We start from the raw sequence: 16,848 nt of genomic DNA, 5'->3' as shown, positions 1-16,848 counted from the left end.
ATCATTTCACGGTGAACTACATTGCGTACAAACAACTCAAAAAATAGTGGTGAATAGAATGATTTTGTTCACGTTCACGTTCATATTAAAAGTTCGACAGTGAACGTGAAGTAAATAAACATCGATCTTCAATAAAGTAATTCGGATAAAATATACAGTTGTTCACGAATCAACCCAAACCAACGAAGTTTTTTAAACTCGCGCAGAGATCCGATTGATTGAAATTGCATCCATATCAAAATTTTCATTGAAAACTTGAGAATTGCTAAACATATCCTTTTACAGTTCACGGTGAAATAATTTTCAGAATGCCTTGGGGCATTCGAACTAGAGATGTGCCATCCGCTCATGAGCTGTTCATTCGAATCGCTTCATCATAGTGAGCGGATTCGGATCGGCTCGCAATCAAAACAACGCAGCTCATCAGCTCATTACGGAGCTGGAGAGCTGATGAGCTGATGAGCTGTTGAGCTGTTGAGCTGATGAGCAGCTGAGTTGATGAGCTGCTGAGCCGTTGAGTTGAAGAGCTACATAGCTGTGGATCGCAAAAGCTGCAGAGAGTGTGAATTGAGAAACGCGAAAGAATTTTTCGTCTCCCGTGCTTTATGATATGACGTCAGTTTGTTTTCGTGTGTCCCTCGTCGTTCTTTAGCTTTAGCAGAGATGCCAGATAGGAAAAAAGTTTTTGTTTTGAAGATATTCAGTCGTTCGTTACTTCATTAAATTTTTCTTACATTGCCAAACAGAATAATACACATTATTATATGCTTGTAAATAAAATTACTATAGTATATTGTTATTTAAGCATGACTGTGGAAACACAAATTAATTTCCGCGTGCTGAACCAAAACAATTCAGAAAACAATCCGGCATAAATGCAGATGATTGATAATGGTCCTTTTGTTACCTTTTCCATCGCGAATAATTATTTCTTTGCGCCTATTATTGGATTTATTTTTGTTAATCCTTGAATGCAAAAAAAATATATCGGTAGTTTTATCAAAAAATGTTGTCTCGGCCAATATTTCTGAAGGCATTTGATTTGGCTACTTCTGGTTCTAAGCATCTTCTATGTTGGATTTCGGCATTCAATATTTGTTTATTAGAATTCATATTAGTTTTAGTTTGTGTACAATTACAAATTAAATTCGTTTATTTTTTTGCTTTCCGTCTATTAAGAAAATACACACTATAAAATGTCCCATGGTAGTTACGTTTCATATGCAATTGTGTGGACAACCGCAAATTTCAACTGAGCTGAAGAGCTGTTCCAAATGAGCAGCTCACTTGCATGAGCTGAATGGCTCTGAGCCGCTCACCATGATGAGCTGATTTGCCCAGCTCTAATTCGAACGTGAACATGAACGTGGAAATATTTTTACGTCTATATTCACCACTGTTTTCACGTTCACGTTCACCGAAGTCGGTGAACTATGGTGAGTTCATCAACATCTCGATTCCACGGTGGAAATTCAGAACTGTTGTGAAATATTGAATTAATTCATTTTTATCAATATGAATTGTGTTTAAACATGTTTCTCAACTAGAAAATTTTTCTTCCTATCGTTTCAAGATGTTTTCCTCGCGTTTTATATATGGACTGATGAATTATTAACAAAAAAGTGTTTGTCCGTGTTCACGTTCACGGGAACTCTAAACCTTGAGTGGATAAAGGAAGTGGCAATATGGCTGTGATTGTAAAATAGAATACCGCTGTGAACATTCCTCGATTGAATGACAACAACGGAGTAATGCCAAAATTCCAAATAAGAACGATACATCAGCTCCATTGTTGTCTGGCGTATCGTTGGTTTCCCAATTCATGAACGAGATCCAGCAGTTATTTAGCGAGCCCCAGCCAGACCCAGCAGTTAAGTTTAGCCGTGCATATTTTAAAAGACAAGCGCGTATTTTCCTCCAACGAGACAGCATTGTAACGAAATGAATATTGATTTTATTTTGACGTAGAACTACGTCTTTCAGGAAGGGTGCCAAATTAGAAAACAGGTCACGTTTTTATGAAATAAAGTTAACGTTAATAACTATTTTCACTCATGGTTTGCATACCAATCGAGTCGGAAATTCTCTAAGATTTGTTTGATATGCTATACATTACAATTCGCTAATCTCTAAACGGTTCGAATTCACGAAAAATGGAAGAACTTTCTTTCTTCCCATACATTTGTTCTGCCGATTTGTGTGCTAACCCTACCCGTATTTCGAATGCTTATAACTCGAACATTTCTCAACAGATCGGAAAAATGTTTGCATCAATTGATAGGAAATATTTCTACGCGTCTATCACAATTAATAAAATGTTATTTTTCATGAGATGAACAATTGAATAACTATAAAATGTCAAGCGTTATCTAAACGCCCTAAATGCCATGTTTTGATTGGCCCGATTTACGGTTTCCCCAAAACAGACTTCAAAATCGATGTACCTGTGGAAATACGCTTTGCAAATATACATGCAAGTCGAGGGTATTTTTGTTCCCACCGAGCTGTGTTTCCCTAACACGGACTTCAAAATCAATGTGCCTGGGGGAATCCGCTTCGTCAAAACATGCAAGTCGGGAGTATTTTTCCCCACTGAGCTGTGTTTCCCTAACACTGACTTCAAAATTAATGTGTCTGGGGGAATCCGCTTTGCAAATACATGCAAGTCGGGGGTAATTTTTTATGTTGAGTAATTTTGTACTCGCTTGTCGTTGTGCAGACCGGAATATGTTTCCCTAAAACGTACTTTTGAACTGAGAAGCCTGGGAAAATCGTCATTACAGATACTAGAGGTGAATGAACTTTCGCGGTTCGAGAACTACGTAAACATGAGATGTGCAATAATTTCAGAGGGGAATGTAAAATACAATGATCGTTTGATAATTCTTCCGTTCACATACATTGGTAGTCTCATGCATCATATCAAACGGAAAAGGACGTTCATCAAATTTATTTGTAATGAAGAACATAATCTGTTACAAAAATTTCGACGCATTCTAAAATAATATTCGAAGTGGTAAACAAGTGGATTGCATAATATAATTGCGTAGTTCTACGTCGAAAATATGCGGTCGTGTCCTATATACAACCCCTTACAATTTTTTTTCATTTTTCAACTTTACGACAAAAATCTATTACTTTGTTTTTCTCTTTACATTTAACTTTTGAGAGATCAAATATATCAGTTGAGGTGCTGTCCAACGGACGCTTTTTCTAGTATATAGTGAGCTATGTGATAGAAAACTAAGGTATAGCATCGTAGAAACACCAAAACTATGAGGTGATAGTTAATAGTTATAACTTGCAAGTAATAGTGTTTAGCTAGAACATAGCGTGAACATATGAACATGTGAACATATCGTGTGTACACTCTAGTACTAGTTTCGGTATCCTACAAACCCGTTTGCGCAAAGGGGCACAAAAAAGCCCGAGATGTCATACTCACTAGTGAGTATGGTAACTAACTTTAGTTCGGATTTAAACATAGAACGTGTTGAGAAATTTCGATTTTTAATTACCTAGAATATGACAATACCAAGAAGAAGATTTATTTTGTGCTCAACAGATATCCAATTGAGTGCTCAGTCTGTTGGAAAAATGAGGTATCATTTTGATTTTTTTAAATGTTAAATCGTTTATTTATACAGCATCAGTCGATCAATATGATGTCGTAGCAAGATTTTTTGCTCTTTAAACCATTACTAGGATAGAATCGATAGCAACCTATATAATATCAAAAGAAATATTCAAATCGCTTTCCAGTTCTTCTCGGAATATCAGTTTCACAGTGATTAAATTGAAGTATTTTTGTTTGAACTGTTTTAGTGCTGAAAGAGCAATCATTGATGTTACCAATAGCATATTATTACTTATCGAGACTTTTCAAAAGTCTTTAAAACTCCCCTGAAACCAAATCTACAACTACAATGATCCTTCCAAATTAAAAAAAAACTAAAAAGCTTGTTTCTGTTTCAGAGTGATACACCCAAAAACAATAATTATCAGAATGAGGAGGACGTGAAAGACTCGTCGGAATCAAAGGGGAATCAGCCTCCCACTCCAACTACAGGTGCAGAAGTTCAACTTCCTATTCCGAGAGTCATCACACCATGTGGATCAAAACCAATAAGAGTATGTGGGTTTTCTGAGTTTGTCTTTTGAGAAGTATGTATGTCAGAACTGCCGCGATTTTTTTCTTCTTCTGTTTAAGATTTATGTCCATGTTCATGTTCTGATAAAAGTATTTCTGTGATGACACTCACAAAAATAGGTTGAATTATTTATGGCTATCAACCAAACAATACAGAAAAACATAAATTACTCGTTTGTACACCAAAAAACTCTAGGTCATAGTACTAAACGATAGTTTTCTACTACATAGCTTCTATTATGTCATAGCTCAAACTTTCCAGAAATTGTTTCCGAAATATCATAGAACTATGACTATCACGTCTATGTTATAGAGAACTATATCATAAATTTCATGCGCCGTGGGGCCTTTAACCCCGATTATCCGCAAGCGGGTGATCTGCCTTGTGGATTATTCGCGACTGCGAATTCCATAGTAAATCAATAGGCCTTTCCGGAATTTGTTAGAGAGTGTTAGGACCATGCACTTTTGTTGTGAACATGGTTTTTACATTATTTAGCCACTGGTGTACACGACCTCATAGATGGATAGTTTAATGATTTCTGTATTGATGAAACATAGTTTTTATGTTGAACCTTTTTTTTCGTGTTTGCATCTCTTTTCTGGTCCTTTAATGGATCATCCGCGATTTTCGTTATTCGCGGTGAGTTTGCTCGACTATTTCGCGGATAATCGGGATTCTACTGTAGCTTGAATTAACACATTATGTTTTTTCAACTGCGAAATGTCACGATATTGATGCTCGAAAATCAGAAAATCCGGATTTCTGAGTCGTCGGCTATGTTCAGTTGTCTTTATGCTCTCAAATGTCATCATATTGTCAATAATATTGACCGTGTAAGGTCCGCTTAAGAATCGCGCGGAGCGCTTCATTTTTAGTTTTAGGTTATGATTTCTATGCACATGATTTTCTATGCTGGCTACTAAAAGGCGGCCATAGTGATGTCTACATTTTTCATTTATTCGATTATCGATTAATCGTTGGGGCATTTTTCAATATTCGATTCATTCGAATAATTGTCTTTCAATATTCGATTAATCGAACGAACAATTATTTCTTGAAATAATCACGTATCACGTTGTAATTCTGGTCGCGTGGTCTATCGGGTTGTCGATGTTAGATGGTTGGATAAAAAAAATTATATAGCCTAATTCTTAGCCTAAAAATGCATTAACCGTAAGAAAGATTCCTTTTTTCATTAATCGTGATTACAGTGACAATTATTCGATGTATTCATATTTTGATTTCAAATTATTCGATACGAAAATTAATCGATTACAATTTCATATATTCGATTATTTGAATTATTCGAACGATTAACCGACATCTCTAGGCGGCCATCTTAGCAATACTTTGGTTGTAACATTCAAACACGCTTAAAATACATTAGTTATGTTTTATATAACACCCAAAATATTCTGTGCAAATAATTTAAATGGCAGAACTACGTTTGCCGGGTCAGCTAGTAACAGGTAAGAGAGCAGACACTTTATCTGAATCACGCTGTTGTTTATTCGCCTATCGGGGGTTTTGTTTTTGGTTCTACTTTCGCGTGTTCATCACAACATAAAACAAAAAGAGCAACTGAAATGTCAAAACCAGCTGACTTGTGTACACGATGCGAAAATCAAACCCAAAACGAGAGGCAATAAAAACATTATAGTGAGCGCAAAGGGCGTGAATGAATTGACATCATCGTTTCAGTCGGATTTAATTTTTCATTGAATTCAATTTTTGTATTGCTTGATTACAATAGATTGGAAAAGTTAGTATTCCTGCTTAATGTTTATTAGATCAATCTGTCTGATTTCTATAGTTTGCCAAAGGGAAATTGTTGGAAATTTGAATTCATTTTGTACGAAATAGCACCCGCCCTTTGCACAATTAACACAATCAACATGTGCGACTTGCACACAGCTGTTCGCCCTCCAGTTGGACTTTGACCACCATCAGGATTTTGATTAGCTAACGCAAAGCCTAGCAGGTTCCTCTCGCCCAGATCAAGATGATTCCACGAAACGTCCAAACTGTCCGCAGGATAAACGTATTGAAGCGGATTCTAGCAAGCAGTAACAGTGCGGTAAACGGGAGCAATTGTTTCGTCGGGTGGCACCGTTCGACTTCGACCAGCGCCACCATTCGAATAGACGACGTAGAGAAGCAGATCCATCCGCCCAAACAACCCGAGCTGGTTCCCAGTGGTTACGGTAAATCGATTTGTTGAAATCATATTTCAGTTATCGTTAAAAAACGTGTGTTTTCTAGTGAACGTGAAAGCGGAAACGGGCGAAGCGCAGCTGTCCCAAACACGGCTGCATCACCTGCGTTGGATGCTACAGAAGGACAACCTGGGCCAGGATATGATCCTGCTCGGACGGCCGGGCAATCTGAGGAGAAATCTGATTATGCAATACTCGGAACTAACGCGCCGAGAAGTTGAATATATTCTGCTGAATCGGGACACCACCGAGAGTGATCTGAAGCAACGGCGGGAAATTAAGGACGGCACGGCGACCTACTACAACCAGAGTGCCGTGCGAGCGGCCACCGAGGGGCGCATTCTGGTCATCGAGGGGGTGGAGAAAACCGAACGCAATGTGCTGCCAATCTTGAACAATCTGCTCGAGAATCGTGAGATGCATCTGGAGGACGGGAGGTTTCTGATATCCGCCAAGAATTACGACAGTTTGCTGGAGGTGGGTTTTAGAGCTGGCATAGGGATACCATCTGTCCTGATTTCACAAGACATAACCTGATTTTGGGATCCATATGGGGCGTCGTCCTGATTTATTTTTCATATTCTAACATTTGTCCTGATTTTCATAACAAATTCAATTTTGTTGACGAATCGCAATTTCAATTTTTTTTCTTAGAGGCTCCTCAGTTGGAATGAACTGAGCAATGTCGGACACTATGTTCCGCCGTCCGGGTATCAGTGTCCAGCTAAGCTCAAACCTGCGCTGTACAGCTTCAATTCTGTCGAAACTATTTTGGTCGTATGGACTCCAAACTTGACAGCCGTAGGGGAAGACGGGGTTAGACCGCCCCCCTAGGAAAACCAATTGTTATATAAACGTCCTTCAGCATTTCTCCTATTCGTTGTACTACATATCATTGAGTATATAATAATTTACTACTGTTTTTATTCTTTATTTGAGAGGTTTTCAGCCTCCTGGGCTGGTTCGCCTCTTTATTGACGGCATTGTTGCAAGGTTTCGTTGGGAACAGATTGCACGTTAAATTATCACATAAAATTTGGACATAAAAATTAAACACATGTAAATCCTTTTACGGAACATAATTTAAAAAAGAACTTGCTGTTTGCTTGTTTGCTTGGACCAGATGGCAAGGATGTTCTCGGACCATGGCTCCAGGCCAGCGGAGAGGAAGCCGTGCCGTTGAAGATGCCGAAGCGTTCTTATTCCCGTAGTCTTTGTGCACTTTCTGGACGCTGCAGACCAATTCTTCTTGAACTGTGACATATTTTTCAGACATTGTACCTTCTTTCTTGAACTTGGCCTTGACAATTGCCCAGTAACGTTCAATTGGCCGCAGCTGGGGACAGTTAAGTGGGATGAGGTCTTTCACGACGAACATCACTGTAGAGTGGATTTGGCATAATGTGCCGACGCCAAATCCGGTCAGAATAGAAGAAGAACCTCGTGCTTTCGATAAAGTGCAAACAAGCTCTTCTTCAAGTATTCTTCCACATAAAATTGAGCATTTATAGTCCCATTTGTGAAAAAGTCGACGACCGCATGCCACACATGCAAATGGCTTGCCAAACGAGCACTTTTTGACCGAATTTTTCCATCGCAACAGTCGTATCCGCTAATGGTACACTCTCCAATCGATTTGGTATCAAATTGAGGCCCCGGCAGCGTTCTGGAATCTTCTTTGACGTGTGTTTCGCCATCCATGGGAATGCACTGGTTGAGATTATTCAAAATACGCTCATAAAGCTTTCGAGCTCGTGTTTTAGCGCGATCTTGCTGCTCCGGTATTTGTTTGGCCACTTTTTGCTTTTTATATTTTATTAGATCATGACTCTGTTTAATCCGTTGAATCATCCCAACACAGGTTTTGAACTTCTTGGCCAGATCACGAATATATGCAGACCTTCTGTTCTTCTGAATATAATTTACATCTTTTCGGATACTGCGACTGTTTTTTGCTATTTTGTGGTATGTAACACCCTTTTCCGTGCATCAATTGTGCAGAATTTTCTTTTTAGTTTCCAAATCAATCCGCGACATTCCGAAAATAATTTTATGACCTCGACTAACTGACTTGTATTTCGATTTTTGACATGTAAACAAGGCGTGCTTTGATTACACGACAAAAAAACTATGGATGGGTTATATCTATGACATAACCGCAAGGTTGACGTAGGACTGCTGTTGGCTAAGTAATCATTTGTGTTTCTTCAATTACCAATTTTCTCAAAAAGGCCTGGTCTAGATAGCTTTCCACCAACACGAATGAACAGTCAGAAGTGCAACGAAGTACTTCAGAATCATTTAAGGCTGTTTTTGCATCAAAAACAATTTGAGAATTGGGTAATTTGGTATCAATTCATAAAATCTGGAAAGTCATGGCATGGTTTAATTAATAGGGACTTCAGATCTTGGACTGGTCAGCTTGTTTACCAAATCAAAATCAGGCCATGAACTTATGAGGAGTGATAATAATAGGTGCAGCTTACCAGCAGTATGAGTGATAAGTGATAGGTGCAGCTTACCAGCAGTATGAGTGATTTGAAGAGCTTAAATGAGCAGTATCCTCTGCGTAGAACGAGATATTCACTACAACATGGCGCAGCTTGGTCGTAACCACCCTGAATGGGTTATTTGAACTGGTTGAGAACTAAAGATGACTTACGAATTAGAAACTTATCGTAATTCATGTTAAATTGGCTTTAATTTTGTAAAGGAGTGAGAGTTTTTCCATCTGGTTCTATAGTTATGAAACACTGGAATTTCAGTTTTTTAAATGAAATGTTTCGTGCTTGAACACAACAATAAAGTTAAAATGGCCAGTCTTATAAATGATGATAGTTATTGTACTCTACACTATATACTCCAATTCATTCGACTTCTGACATATCTCTGGAAACTCAGAAAAAATTAGTGGTTCTATAGTTGTGAAACGCAGTGTAGTAAACTAGTGAATGAATAAAACAATTTAAGAATTAAATTGCAAACAAATCCCAATTCAAGTCAATTTATGCATTATAGTACAGTAAACATTCACTAACTGGGCGAAAAGGGAAGACCACTTATCGACATTCGCGTTTTAACTGGTCCGGCATGTTAAACGTCAAATAAAATCGAGGGAAACTTCAATGAATTGTTTGATTCGTATTGTTCCTGTAATTGGATAAACAAAAGGATTCCAATGGAAGTTTCGCATTGAGTGCGACAACAGGTATGACATATGATTTGAGAAAATTATTTTTCTGTAGTTTAATCAATGTTTTTGTCGTGCGAAAATAATGTCAACTTTCATAACATTTAAAATTACATTCGAATGCCCCTCACAGCAAATCTTCCACTTGAATATGGCGTCGATTGTTTACGAAATTGTGCTTTTTAACTGGTCCAAGGACCAGTTAGCGTTCGCCCAGTTAAACAGCAGACCAGTTAAACCAGGACCAGTTAGCGAACGATTACTGTAGTACTTATCGCAGCAAATAGTTATCAACATTTTACCATTTTTACCATTTTACCTAATCATCAAATGGTTGGCGTAGAAGTTCAGTGAGCTGGCTGGTTTCGGAACTCTGTATTGGGAAAACACATTCCGGTTTGCAAAAATGCAAACGAGTACAAAAGTACCCGCTGCTTGTATCTATTTTGCAATGCCGATTTCTCCAGACTTCATGGTTTTGAAATCTGTGTTAGGGAAACATTCTGATTTGCAGAAACGCAAGCGAGTTCAAAAGTATCCGCTTCTTACATCTATTTTGCAATGCCAATTTCCCCAGGCTACATGGTTTTGAAGTATGTGTTAGGGAAACATCCATTCATTCCAGCGATCGTATCCCAATCGTTGCGCAATCATAACTGAGTGGATTTCCGAGCGGCACTCGCTTATATGCCGATTGGTATGATTTCGTTGGCCTGTTTCGAAAGCAATTTTAGGGCTATTGAGACAAGTTTTTGGATCAAAAAGTAACAAACATATAACGCGTAGACATTTTATCTATCGAATGAAGTGTTTATCATACCATTTCGTTCAGTTGGTTAGGAGATATTAACGCTCAAAATCTGGTAGCTATACCGACTTCGAAGAACGTTTCAACGAGTTTTCGACGAAATTTCGAGTGTATCGAAAAGTATTCTTAAACATTTAACACGTTATTACACACAAAAGGGTAATTTTTTTTTGACCTAGGACTACGACTGGAGTGCAAGGTTTTGAATGTTGATACTTCTTTACCGGCTGAATGGAGTGGAATAATAATCACTTCATTCGAAAGATAAAATATCAAAGATTTATACGATTGCCACTTATTGGTCCAAAAAATCGTTCAATGGCTTAAAATTGCTTCGAAATCATAACAATCTAGCTTATTGATGATGATTGCTTTTGTGGTGATCTGAATGTGTTCCCGAACACGGACGCAGCATCAAGGCACCTGGAGAAATCGTCATCGCGAATACATGCAGGCTGTCATTTCTTTTACTCGCTTGCAAATGCGGTCGAACAAAGGAAGATGTGCTCATTCGATTCTCGTGATGCAATCGCATGGAATGGTCATGGAGAAACGTTTGCTTGTAACTGCGGTTGGGTGAAGGAAGATTTGCGCATTAGGTTTCAGTAACGCATTTTCTATTCTGCTTCCGCGTGGAGTGGTCATGAAAACTCTCGTGTGTATTTCTCACGAGAAAAAATAGAATTTTGTATCAAACCTCATCAGTTGCTTTTGCGAAAACACGCAAACCCAACGGTTTTTTTCTGGATCACCAACAAGTTCGTAGTAGTTGAATTTCATATTAATAACAATTTCATACTCATACTCCTCCACTCACACTCTAACAAGGAACACTTTCAGCAATCTTTAGAAATAATTATTCATTCCTTCATTGAGAATAGATTCAGATGCAATTTCAAACAAATGAATACAGAGCCATCGAAGGTTCTACGTCTACCTTGCGGTTATATCACAGATATAACCCATCCTAGTTTTTTTTGGAACTGATGTATGGTAGTTTGCGAGCGAATTTTCTCTGCAATGCATGTTCCCTGATTCTGCGGCTGGATGGATTTTTCTTGATTTCTCGGATGATCATTGAATCAGTGCGACGGTCTGTTTTACGCACACCTGCTCTACGCGTTCTGTCAGCCACAGATCCGAGCTTATGGTACTTTGCCCATATTTCCTGTACAACACCACGACTTGTACTATATTTTGCAGTAATTTTCCGCTGTGATAGATTGTTCTTACAGTCTTTTACCACCAAATTTCGGATGGGAATTGAAATTTGTTTACCAGCCATGATTTCTTCAAGTGCTAACACTCTTTTCAACGATAAGCAGCTGAAGTACAGCTTGAATTGAACATAAATAGCGCGTACAAATAGTTTTGACATAATAACAAGGGGTGCGTCAATGTTTTATTACAGGATATTGTGAAATTTTCCAGTGGATTTTTTTCCATGTCATACCAGTCTTAACAAAAATTACCAAATTCGCATAGAGCTTGAAAAATTGCGAATCAAATTGGAATTATTCAATGCTGATGCGGTTCAATAACGATTGATATGAACTTCCATTTGAGAAGTTACCTCAATTATCATCCACATATTTCTGATCATTCAGCTATGAAAAAGATTATTTTATCTGCGGTCTGCTCAGAATGTTCAACAGAGTTGCAGAGGGCTTTGATTTCAATTTATGTAGGGTAGCTATTAAACGTAACTTTAAGAGAATATTAACCAACTTAAATATCATTAGGGCATAGATTCTGCCTGTTGATTATTGTAATAAATAAATATTTCAAAGAATTACTATCGTTTGGTCATACCAGTAGCTGTGTCCTGATCTTCAACTCCGCCCAGATGGTATCCCTAACTGCTGACATGATGTTTAGCATTTAATGTTGGTTTGATGTGTGTTATGTGTGAACTGCAGAGATTCAACCGAGAGCAGCTGGACAAATGGGGCTTGGTTCGAGTTTCGGAGGATTTCAGGGTGATCGCGTTAGGGCTTCCGGTTCCGAAATACAGAGGATCGCCGCTAGATCCACCCCTGCGCTCAAGATTTCAAGCTCGCGATGTCAGCGAGTTGCCTTACCTGGTAAACGACGACGATCGACAACGATCTGATTCTTAAGAATTCATTTATTTTCTGTTTTAAGGATATTCTCACGGAAGTGAAGCAGCTTGCGGGTAACAAAAGCCCGGATGTGCTGACGAAGTTGACATCGTTTGGATTTAGTGTTCTCTCGTCGGCTTCGACACTGCCAGATTTTCCCGTAGACAACCTTCGCTACGTCGGAATGCTAATCGACAATAATCCGCATCTTTCCGAGTTCAGTTTACTGAATCGGCTCTATCCGTTTCCAGTGTTTCTGGAGAAGGAAGGCGTAAGTCTTACAATGTCTCTGATGGAATCATTAAAGATCACTCCAGAGAAAGAGGCTTCCTCGGAAATAATATCCGTTGAGCCGGATAATGAAGATTCGCTTCTGATAAATTTGAAAGTCAACTCTCACCCAATCAGCTTTACCATACGAAAGTGTAAATCGGATGTTCGAAGTCCTCCTACATCTTACCGGAAGACCAATTATCAGCAAAATCTGCTCGCAGAACTCATTCAGTCCGCTGCGGTGGGGGATGTGTGCTTGATCGGACCCAAAGGTTGTGGTAAGTCAATTCTGGTGAATGAGCTCTGCAGTTTGCTGGGTCAGGAGATAGAAACGATGGTCCTGTATCAGGATATGACCGCGCGGGATCTCATCCAGAAGCGTACAACAAAACTCAACGGAGACACAATCTGGCAGGATTCTTCCTTACTGCTAGCTGCCCTGAATGGTCATGTAATCGTGCTGGATGGAATCAATCGGTTGCATCACAGTACCCTGGCAATCCTACATCGACTAATTCATGATCGGGAGATGCAGCTTTACGATGGTCGGCGTCTGATGCGTCACGATCGGTACGATCGTCTGCTTGAGATGGGTTTCACGGGTGAAGATTTGTCTGCTCGTGGGATTCTGCGAATCGACCCAGCGTTTCGCATCATAGCAATGGCCGAGCCTCACAAAAAATCGGGGGGTACCAATTGGATGAACCCGGAAACGTTAAATCTTTTCCTCTTCCATGAAATTCGTGGTCTCAGCAGAGATGAAGAGTTGAGGGTTATCGATTCTTTGTACGGACCACTCGACGATACGATGCATCAAATCTTGAAAGTGGCACAGTATCTGCGAGGAGCCCAGGATACAACGATGCGGAACCTGGCGGAGAACCTTTCCACCCGGCAGTTGCTCCGAATCGCTCGTAGGCTTCACGAATATGGCGAGCATCTCTCCGATCGTAGCGCCTGCAGTATTCTCCACAATACATTCCTCACCAAGTTCATGCCTAACCTGCCGAGAAGCGTTCTGGAGAACGCCCTCCGAGCGTGCGATGTCTCGCAGGGAAAAGAGCGGCGACCAGAGGATGTGGCGATCTCCACTGACAATGGCGTTCTCCAAATCGGAAACACCAGCGTTCCGATCTATCAAACCGAAGCGGTTAGCAAAGTGCCGGACATTGTCTTCTACAACGTCCCACAGCACGTGAAACTCATGGAGAGGCTCCTGCAGGACTTCACCCTCGGAGAGCATCTGTTGCTCGTCGGAAACCAAGGCGTCGGCAAGAACAAAATTGCCGATCGACTGCTTCAACTCATGAACCGCCCCCGAGAGTACATCCAGCTGCACCGAGACACCACCGTACAATCCTTAACCCTGCAGGCGAGTATACGTGATGGCAGGATCATCTATGAAGACTCACCGCTGGTGAAGGCCGTGACCAAAGGTCACGTACTGGTGGTGGACGAAGCAGACAAAGCTCCCATCCACGTAACCTGCATCCTGAAAACCCTAGTCGAAAACGGTGAAATGATGCTATCTGACGGACGGAAGATTTGTCCCCCATCGAAGACTCCAAGTTCTGAAAATGACAAACTTATATACACCCATCTCGACTTCCGTATGATCGTCCTTGCCAACCGGCCAGGATTCCCTTTCCTGGGGAACGATTTCTTCGCTGCTCTTGGCGATCTGTTCTCGTGCCACGCCGTGGACAATCCTTCGCCCAACTCGGAAATCTACCTGCTAAAACAGTACGGCCCTGACGTACCGGACGACACAATCCGCCAGCTGGTGGACGCTTTCTCCGAGCTGCGCGATATGGCCGACAGTGGCATCCTGAGCTATCCGTACTCCACCCGTGAGGTCGTGAACATCGTGAAACATCTGCAGAAGTTCCCCGACGATAATATGGCGGAGTTGATCGGTAATGTGCTGGACTACGATCGGTACGCTCCGGAGACGCTGGATCAGGTGACCGGTGTGTTGCTCAAACATGGACTAGCGATCGCGCCGTACGCCAAGAATGAGCTGGCCGCCCTGCGGCGACAGCGAGAGATTCAGATGACCGTTCAGGCCAATAGTGGGAAGGACGTGTCTAGTCCGAAGCACGGAAAGGTCGATCCGAACAATGATCCTCACGTGGGTGGCAATACGTGGGCGGGGGGTTCCGGTGGTCGGGATACAGCCGGCCTGGGTGGAAAGGGTGGTCCTTATAGGTTGGATTCGGGGCACAAGGTTCATCAGTTGTCGGACGCTGAGAAGGACGATATTCCGGAGCATGTGAAGCGAGCGGCGCGTGAGATGAACAGAAAGGCATTCGAAGAGAAGCTGAAGGAGATCCAAATGAGCGGGTACGATCACAAAGTTTACATGGAGTTCAGCGGACCAGTGCAGAAGCAAGTTCAGCAGTTACGTGTCATTTTGCAAGCGCTTCAGGCGAAAAGTAAGGAACGCCACTGGCAGAAGCATCAAACCTCGGGAGAGATGGACGACACAAAGCTAGTGGAGGGCATCACGGGCGAGAAAAACATCTACAAGAGACGGGTGGAGCAGGATCCCGAACCGGGACAACCCCAGGAGAAACCGAAGCGACTCAAACTGGTGGTAGACGTTTCCGGCTCGATGTATCGATTCAACGGGTACGACGGTCGACTGGATCGCCAGCTGGAGGCTGTCGTAATGGTGATGGAGGCTTTCGACGGGTTCGAAACCAAGATAAAGTACGACATTGTGGGACACAGTGGGGAGGCGGTCGAGATTCCGTTCATCAATGTCAGCAACCCACCGAAGGACGACAAGCGACGGCTGGAGACGATCAAGATGATGCATGCGCACTCGCAGTTCTGCTGGAGTGGTGATCATACGCTGCCCGCTGCACGGAACGCGGTCGACGGAATGGCTAAGGAGGAGTGCGATGAAGCCATTGTGGTGGTGCTGAGCGATGCGAATCTCTCACGGTACGGCATTTCGCCGCGCAATTTGAACGACATACTACAGAAGCAATCCCCGAAGGTGCAGGCGTATGTGATCTTCATCGGAAGCTTGGGAGATGAGGCACAGTTGTAATAATTTGTCAATAGTACATGTTGTTGGTGAATATGATTATGCATATTTTTGTCTTTTCAGAATCACTAACAATATGACGGCCGGAAAAAGTTTCGTGTGTATGAATCTCGAGCAGTTACCCCAGATATTGAAGCAGATTTTCACTGCCTCTGTGTTGCAGTGATCGGAGTTTCCTTACTTCAATTGGTGCTATGTTTTCCTACTATTGGGATTAGATACAGAGTATAGGATTACGGTAAATTTTCCATAGATTTATAAGACAAAAGTTGATTATTAAAATTGTAATAATGCCGTTTTACAATACTTGTCTTTGTTTTTGTTCCCATAATTGTCCATTCGCGTTCGTACATCTTCGAACATATAACATCAACATGTTCACAATACAATATTGGGCAACAAGTGGACGTAAGATAACGTAACGTAACCTAAGATTACGCCTTCCGGAAACTTATTAGCAGTACAATGAATATGAAGAAAGACAATTCATTACCGCTCGACGCTCGCCGGCAAACGTTGCTTATTCAACGATTTCTCGAACGGGAAATGCGTATTTATTTATTTGTTAATTCATCAACGGGCTTTAAGGCCCTAATGATGTAGCTTACTTCTAAATACGAATATTGCATTACATAAAAGTCGTCACAAAGTCATAACATAAACCAATTATCACATGGCAATTTCATTATTAAAAAAAGAACTGAATCTTCGACGAAGAAGCATTCGGGATAGATTAAAGTCGAACAGCCTGGCTACTCTGTTAAAGAGTCGTTGTAAACCACTAAATCCACCGAACATGCTATAATTCGTGCGTAGTACAGGCAGTCGTAACATCGAATTATTTCGGAGAGCTCGAGGTTGAACGTTGATATTGATTTTTTCCAAGAGAACGGGACAGTCTATGCGTCCTTGCAAAGCATCAGCGATCAGCAAAACTCTTGCTGTGTCTCTACGAACCGACAAAGATTCCAAGTTGATCAGCTGACAACGATTCTTGTAGCTCGGTAATCGGAAGGGGTCTGTCCATGGCAATCTACGAAGTGTATATCA

General features: G+C 41.0%; 1 protein-coding gene across 2 annotated transcripts; it reads left to right on the top strand.

Annotated features, from left to right (window-relative positions):
- The first annotated feature begins 5,837 nt into the window (after positions 1-5,837).
- Positions 5,838-16,089, top strand: LOC129762096 (von Willebrand factor A domain-containing protein 8). 2 transcript variants are annotated; one of them, XM_055760083.1, is made up of 6 exons: positions 5,838-5,916; positions 5,968-6,358; positions 6,417-6,847; positions 12,288-12,452; positions 12,514-15,797; positions 15,862-16,089. In XM_055760083.1, the coding sequence occupies exons 2-6, from the start codon at positions 6,157-6,159 to the stop codon at positions 15,962-15,964; spliced, it is 4,185 nt and encodes a 1,394-aa protein (XP_055616058.1). In that variant the 5' UTR covers positions 5,838-5,916; positions 5,968-6,156; the 3' UTR covers positions 15,965-16,089. The 2 variants fall into 2 exon arrangements, with proteins under 2 accessions (XP_055616058.1, XP_055616057.1); XM_055760082.1 differs by having other exon boundaries at positions 5,869-6,358.
- The last annotated feature ends 759 nt before the right edge of the window (positions 16,090-16,848 follow it).

This window comes from Toxorhynchites rutilus, chromosome 1, assembly GCF_029784135.1.
Source record: "Toxorhynchites rutilus septentrionalis strain SRP chromosome 1, ASM2978413v1, whole genome shotgun sequence".
Classification (NCBI taxonomy): Eukaryota; Metazoa; Arthropoda; class Insecta; order Diptera; family Culicidae; genus Toxorhynchites; species Toxorhynchites rutilus.
The sequence above is the reverse complement of the archived record's forward strand: the minus strand, read 5'-3'. Positions and strand labels throughout refer to the sequence as shown.

Coding starts and splice junctions, on each gene's coding strand:
- LOC129762096 (XM_055760083.1), top strand. CDS start 6,157: ATGATTCCACGAAACGTCCAAACTGTCCGCAGGATAAACGTATTGAAG. Junction 6,848..12,287: donor ATTACGACAGTTTGCTGGAG/GTGGGTTTTAGA, acceptor TGTGAACTGCAG/AGATTCAACCGAGAGCAGCT. Junction 15,798..15,861: donor TTGGGAGATGAGGCACAGTT/GTAATAATTTGT, acceptor TTGTCTTTTCAG/AATCACTAACAATATGACGG.